At 35.1% G+C, this 7,406-nt stretch overlaps 2 protein-coding genes across 2 annotated transcripts; both read right to left on the bottom strand.

The window, feature by feature from the left end:
• Positions 1 to 3,480: 3,480 nt before the first annotated feature.
• Positions 3,481 to 4,280, bottom strand: LOC109160884 (polyadenylate-binding protein 2-like). Its single transcript, XM_019309145.1, has 2 exons — positions 3,596 to 4,280; positions 3,481 to 3,561 (listed from the first exon to the last, which is right to left on the bottom strand). The coding sequence occupies exon 1, from the start codon at positions 4,223 to 4,225 to the stop codon at positions 3,650 to 3,652; it is 576 nt and encodes a 191-aa protein (XP_019164690.1). The 5' UTR covers positions 4,226 to 4,280; the 3' UTR covers positions 3,481 to 3,561; positions 3,596 to 3,649.
• On the bottom strand, positions 3,650 to 4,253 carry LOC109160813 (polyadenylate-binding protein 2-like). Its single transcript, XM_019309059.1, has 2 exons — positions 4,160 to 4,253; positions 3,650 to 4,098 (listed from the first exon to the last, which is right to left on the bottom strand). Exons 1-2 carry the CDS (start codon positions 4,251 to 4,253, stop codon positions 3,650 to 3,652), a joined length of 543 nt encoding a protein of 180 aa, XP_019164604.1.
• Positions 4,281 to 7,406: the final 3,126 nt, after the last annotated feature.

Here is a 7,406-nt window from a genome sequence, read left to right as displayed (position 1 = left end):
TTGACTTCAAAAAGTTCCAATTGGATTGTTAAACTAAAATAATAATATTCCTAAAAAAGAAAAACTAAAATAATAATAATAATGCCCAAGGCAACTCTTCCAATTATGCTGTGGAAAAGGTGAACACGGTTCTATGTTCATAATTACTAAACTATATATTCATAATTATTAAGTTATATATTCATAATTTTTTAAATTGATATTCATTATTATTAAACTCTATATTCACAATTACAGAACTCTATGTTTACAATTACTGAACTATATAATCATAATTATAAAGCTATATATTCATAATTTTTGAACTTCATATTCACAATTATTGAATCTCTATATTCATAATTATAGAACTATGTGTCCATAATTATGTTCACAACTCTATGTTCATAATTATAGAACTATATGTTCATAATTTTTGAATTATATATTCATAATTATGAACAGTTTTAGAACCGTGTTCACTTTTCAAGGTGGACACGGAGCGTTATGCTGTGCAACCAGGTGCACCCATTGAATCCATAATTTCTATACTATAGATTTGTAATTTCTATACTATAGATTCATAATTTCTAAACTGTATAGTTATCAAATTATGAACATATAGTACAGTGATTTGTGAATACAAAGTTCAACAATTGGGAATATAAACATTGAAAATTATGAACATAGAGTTTTGTAATTGTGAATATAGAGTTCAATAATTATGAATCTATAGTATAAAAATTATGAACTTATAATATTGAAATTATGAATTCATTTCCGTGTCTGCATGTTGCACACGATTGCACAACATAATTTGCACGGTTACATAGCATAATATGTCGTTGCTTGATTAAAACTGAATGGTTTTGGATTGATTGGCCCAAAATATTTAAATAATAGGTTAGGCAAGATTATTTGAATAGTTGGGTTACTTAATTAATGGATTGGACTTGGTATTGGCCCATAATATATTTCAAGGAAACATATGCTGTTGAGATTAATTAAGGGAATAATGTGGTTATTATTTTGATAAATTCGAAGATGTTATTGGGATTATGAACCTGAACGTACTAGTATACTAGTATAAATAGTGTTCTTCTTCCAAAGGTTAAATCCTAACCCTAAGAGCCCCCACACTCTGACCCGACAGAGCATTTAGGAGGATATAAATCATGGTAACTCTACTGAACATAAATCACAAATAAAGAGTTAATACCCAAAATCATCCTTGACTATAGTGGTTTTTCTCAATTTCGTCCTAAACGATTTTGGTGACCTAATATCATCCCAGACTTTTGTGTTTCGCTCAATTTAGTCCTCCATTTGTTATTTCGTCAAATTGATGTTAAATAAAGGGACAATTCAGTAATGTGAATATTGATCTCTCTTTACTTTCAACTTGTGAAGTGCGAAATTCCTCTTTCTTGTACGAATTACACCCAGAATTACTCCCGTACCTGCAAATCAAATTTTATATTCGCAGTTTTAAGAGTAATTCTGAAAGTAATTCGTAAAAAAAAAGGATTTCGCAGTTCACATGTCTATGAGTAAAGAGATGCCAATATTAAAATTACTGAATTGTCTATTTATTTAACACCAAATGGACAGAATAACAAATGAGGGACTAAATTGAGCGAAACACAAAAGTTTGGGACGATATTAGATCACCAAAGTCGTTTAGGACGAAATTGAAAAAAATGTATAGTCCAGGACGATTTTGGGTATTAACTCCACAAACAAATATACATTAGACATTCAGTTCATACCAATACCATACCGTACAAACATCAAAATTAGTGTTTTTTTAAAAGCACAATCACATACTGACAATACATTCAGACATTCAGTTCATACCAATACCATACCGTACAAACATCAAAATTAGTGTTTTTTTAAAAGCACAATCACATACTGACAACATACATAATCCGTACATAAAGTACTTCATACCAAACATACATAGTATTCCAGGGAGATTTCGGAAGATTTGAGGATTGATAGATAGATGTCGGATTTATCACACGAGTTGATCGCCAGGATGCGCGCGGAGGTTCCTGAAGTAGGATCTGGTGTTGGCCTCAAACACATCTCTGGGCATCCTGCAGTTCCTCCCCGGAGCTTTCATCATCCGCCGCCGGCCGCCGCCTCCACAGCAGCAGCAGCGGCAGCAGCAGATGAGGAGGGTGAGGACCACGGCGGCGATGAGGAAGGGGAGGGCGACTTGGAACCAGTGGATGATGGTATCTTCTCTGGTCTCCGGCGGAAAGATTTGGTCGAACCACTGAAGGGCTTCTCCGCCCAGATTTTGTATGGTTTGGAGGAACTCTTTCAGCTTCTCCACCACAAAATTCATCACATCATCAAACCCCATCTCTCTAGATCTGTTGTGGTTTTCACTTGTTTTTTTTTTTTTTTTTTTTTTTTTTTTCTTGCACTTCAGGCTTAGCCTTGTAGAGTTGTAGTAAAATAATAGTTGGAATTGAATCTCTTTTATCTTTAAGCTTTTCCAGCGGAAGATAAGGCTTTTTGATGTTGATTGGACTTGATTCTTTTGTTTTTTGAGAACTGATTGGAGTTGATTCTATAATTACTTTTGTCAAGTCTTCCCACGACTCAACCACCCCAATATAATCTTTTCCAAGTCTTCTCAAAGTCTGCTTTTTTTATTTGGTTTAAAATCAAAACATCCAAAACCATGATAGTTAAATATAACTCAACAAATTATTTCATCTTGCAAAGAAACTTCGACACAAGTTTATTATAAGTATTTTATATATTCATTTTTGTTAAATTCATTATATGTTTATACAAAGTTATTTTAGTATACTACATGTTAAAATGAACTACATGTATATATAATATAATAAAAATGAATGCATATCAAAAAATTTATAATCACCCCCAAAAAAAAAACCCTACCCTAAAACTAATAATATAACATGCTAATTAGTTGAAAGAGGCAAATAGTTAGAAGAAACAAAAGATCACAACAAAATACAAAAGTAGCTAAAATATTAGACACCAAAAGTCAGTCCTATATGCTTTATTAGTACTGTTGTTGTTGTTGTTGTGAAGGCTGCAAGAAACCAAGCAAGAACGAAGACGATTCACCGTCAAACTCATGACTGTGAGTTTCATCGTGAATACGTTGGCTAAGTTTGTGAACCCAGACCACCTCACACTGATAGTCACGGCCGTGAGTATCAGCGTGAGGCCGAGGTCCAAAGATTTGGTTCAGAGTATGAGGCCAAGGTTATAATTTATCACATTATTCAAATATAAATTTTTTTTTATCATTATTTTTGTTTGGTGGCTACATGTGAAGAAAATATTTGATACAAAAATCATGTGATTGTAAATCATGGACTCTGATGTTACGTACGTTGGAAAGACATCCAAAGCTCAACATGAAAATGACTAATGGTGGATAATCTGATCCTTAGCAGACCAACAAAAACCCTGTAAAGAGCAACACTCACACACAATGTAAGTAACTAGCTAGATATATTGTTATCACAACCTTAATTATCTGAGGTAAATGCACATGCAAAACTGAATTTCAAGCTTTTGCATATTCACACACACACACACACACACACACACATATATATATATATACAGTTGCAACATCATATCACATCAAGAACCCTTCTTTCTTGCTAAGAAATCATGGACTTCTGGGGTTGAAGTGCCCGACCCCCTTATCGTCGACATAGAGTACTTTGGTGATAGCTCTATATCCCTTTTGTACTGCTTCCACAGATTTCTTTGATTCAGTTTCATTAGTAGTGGAAACAGATTTCTTATGAACTTTTCCAACATTTTTGTTCTGGTAAGCTCTCCGCACATACCACTCTTTGTTATCAAACTTGTGGCCATTTAGCACTTCAACCGACCAAGCAGCATCATCTGCATCATTAAAGTTGACGAATCCAAAACCCTCTGATTTCCCGTCTCCATCTTTCACAACCACAGCGCTAACTATTGTTCCAAAATGGCCAAAAACTTCCCTAAGATCCTTTTCGGTTGTAGATATAGATAAGTTCCCCACAAAAACGTTAGTGAAGTTTGTCACTTCCATAGCCTTTGCTCTACCTTGCTTTCTCGCAAAAGGTGCTACATACATTTTTTTTTTTAATAAGCCAATAACGCCTCCATTAAGGCTCGAATTCACAACCTCCCCTGTCATCAATTGCCTTGTCCAAATTCTTGATAAATATGCTTCCACCACTGGGATTCCCATCTTGAGCCTGAGCCTTAACCTGTGCCATCGAATTCAAATCCTAGCAAGAATTAGGCCCGTTCACTAACTGCAAAAATTTGTCAGAAAATTGGAGAATAGAAAACAGAAAACATGTTCACTAGCACAGTTTTCCATTTTGAAAACAGGAAACAATTTTCCTGTTTTCTAGAAAACTGGAAAACTATCCTCAGAGAGCTTTAACTTGCTGGATAAAAAGCAAAGCCATGGCATCCTTCTTTCGAACTTCTCGTAAAACCTCAACAGTCAGCTCTTCTTCTATATAGCCCCCTTCCACCATGTCCCAAAGATCTTGGGACACAAAAAAGTTCTTCATCATGCTGCTCCAAAAATCTCATATCCACTCCCATGGAACACCGGGATTCTTCCCAACAAGAAACTTCAGTAAAAAAGTTTGATATTAGCATATTACCAACCTGAATTAGATACCAGATAATGGAAACAATACCATATATTTCAGCAAGCAAGAACTTGCATCAAGTAATTCCATCTAACATCACCCATACAGAAAATAACATAAAAAAAGACCCTACATAGCTCGAGATACTAAATTAGTCGAAATTTATGGTGCGTTTGGTTCGAACATGGGGATCAGAATCAAAATTGAAATCAAATACTTAGTAATTGGAATGATCTGAGGGACATTTTCATTTCAAGATCACAAGCTGAAACACCAAATCTTCTCACATGGATGCTCAAAAAAAAAAAACTTATGAATCTCCAAATTTGCAAGACAACAAACGATGGAATTTAGTAGTTTACCCAACATCAGCAAATTGGTTCTCCGCCGCTTCCACTGATCTTGTTTCTGCTTCAGCTTTTGATTCTCTATTAAAGACTCCAAAATGCTGTGCATAATAGTATGCCGTCGAAGCTGCTTTGGCAACGGCAGCCACTGCTCCCACAGTAGTCAATATCGGATTCATCTCTCAGTTGAAGGTTTTTCTCTTTTTTTTTTTTTTTTTTTCTTTTAGTCTGTGTTTTGGTCTTCCGGTGACAGGAGAAAATGGAATCATGTCTACTCATGTGAGTCATTGCTTCATTCCGTTTTGGAAAAAGTATCAGCACCGAAACTTTTAACATTTAGTGTGTAATTGAATCATCAAACAAAAAAGTGTATAATTAGACTACTAAATAAATAAAAAAATTTATAAATAATATTTTTTGTATGTTACTTTTAAATTTCTTGTAAAATATGTTGTCATAGTGTTAAATTATATAAATTATTTTAATTATTATTTTAAAAAAATTTAAATTATTTTTAAATAAAAAATTAGAAGTCATGACGGTCCCTACTCCCTACTTCATATGTTGTGGATGAAGGGAGAAAACAACTATAGCTGCCCCCACCTTAGTCCTGGACGAGGATGGAGGCAACAGAGATTGCCCCCTCCTTTAATCTGATTTGGATGAAGGGGAGGCTAACACGACTCCTATATTTTCAAACTTCACCATATTGACTCACGCTAAAAACCCTTACCCAAACACGAGCCATCTTTTCCTTCTTTCGATTTTGGATTATGCTTCTAAGCAAAATCCGTTCTCCATAGTTGTTTTTGCCGTTGGATTGGACTCATAATCTGAGGATTATTTGTTCCAATTTTTGGTTGATATATATTGATATATCCTTTTCGTAGATATATATATATATATATATATATATATATATAACCGATGGATCCGTTTTATATATATTTGTGTGTATATATATATTTCGGATAAATATCTAATAATGTTTTATATACTTGTGTGTGTATATATAAATATTATTTTTGGGATATTAAATAGATTTTGGTTCATTATCACCAACAAATAAGTGGCCGAGGCTGCTTGGGGGAGTGAGGGCGTGCCTGTTCACCCGTCCAGTGCACCTTGCACGCCCTGAACCCTGAGCCTGTAATAACTTCTTTTTTTTTTCTCTTTCCCCCCTCATCTTCTCTTTCCTATTCACACTTGTAAAAAATTACTCAAAAATCATAAGAGTTGGAGATGCTCTAACAATTGACTTTAATGACCGCTAGTGAGTGCATGTGAAGTATAAAGGCAAATTGCAGATTCATAAAAGCTTGTGGGTCTTATAAGCTGTACGGAACCAATACGAAGCGCTTGCTTAATGCTTACTCTGATTGTGGTGCCCACAAAATATAAATTATGAATATGAATTATGAATGATAGTAAAAGCAAAAGCAGATCAGAAGAAAAAGTGGGTGGGAAAGAATCAAAGAAAAAGCAAAAGTTGGGGAAATTTTAGAGCGACTGTGCTTAAGTAGATGCATATATACTAGCTTAGCTTCGTCCTAAGATCAGATCAGAGACATTATTATTATTGTCTGGATCGGAAGATACATACGATGATGGTGATGGAGGGAGTGATAGTAAGCGCAGAAACGGCGGCGAAACAGCTTCAGGTTAAGGTCAAAGAGATGATCGCCGAGATTCTCATCGACAACGTGGTGGAGAAGTTACGAGATTGGGTCGTCCGAGGTTATAACCACTACTACTACATCTTTCTCGCCTGCGTTTTTCTTCTGTTCCTCGGCTGCTGCTGTTGTGGTTGCGGCGGCGGCCGCCGCAGGACGATGAAGGCGCCCGGGCGGGGCGGGAGAATGGCGAGATCTGAGTTTGAGAAAAATCCCAAATCTTATTTCAAGAATCTCCGCCAAAAGCAAAACTAGATAGATCGAGATCCATGAATTTAGCTATCCTAGCTCATTCATCAGATCAAATGCATTGCATTTCATGTATTAATTTGTTGCATTTTGTACTAATACATGTTTCTTTAATCTCATCCTAGCTATTATGTATGATCACGACATTGACTGAGCTACAATGGTTTAATTTCTTGATCATCTGAAACAGACATTTTATAGCGACCTTGTTTGATAAATGACTAATTCATTAAAATTTGGGCAAATTCGTCATAATAAAAATAGAAAATGGTCAAATAGGCCCTCGAACTTTAGTTTAAAAGTCAATTAGGTCCCTAAACTTTTTAAAGATACAATTACACTCATCAACAATTCATTTAAGTGCAATGAAGCTCAAAAACAAATTAATGACCTGCTATCACAGGTCATTATGGTTCAGGCCACCTTCCGGTAAATTTTTCGGCAGAAAAAAAAAAGTGACCAGCAAAATTTTCGACAAAAGAAGTGACTGGCGA

Source organism: Ipomoea nil, unplaced genomic scaffold, assembly GCF_001879475.1.
Source record: "Ipomoea nil cultivar Tokyo-kokei standard unplaced genomic scaffold, Asagao_1.1 scaffold2921, whole genome shotgun sequence".
Taxonomy (NCBI): Eukaryota; Viridiplantae; Streptophyta; class Magnoliopsida; order Solanales; family Convolvulaceae; genus Ipomoea; species Ipomoea nil.
The sequence above is the reverse complement of the archived record's forward strand: the minus strand, read 5'-3'. Positions and strand labels throughout refer to the sequence as shown.

What these genes read in the sequence shown, in the direction of transcription:
- LOC109160884 (XM_019309145.1), bottom strand. Translation starts at nt 4,225, where the DNA reads ATGGGAATCCCAGTGGTGGAAGCATATTTATCAAGAATTTGGACAAGG.
- LOC109160813 (XM_019309059.1), bottom strand. Translation starts at nt 4,253, where the DNA reads ATGGCACAGGTTAAGGCTCAGGCTCAAGATGGGAATCCCAGTGGTGGA. An exon ending in GGCAATTGATGACAGGGGAG is followed by an intron (nt 4,099 to 4,159) that starts GTTGTGAATTCG and finishes AAATGTATGTAG; the next exon opens with CACCTTTTGCGAGAAAGCAA.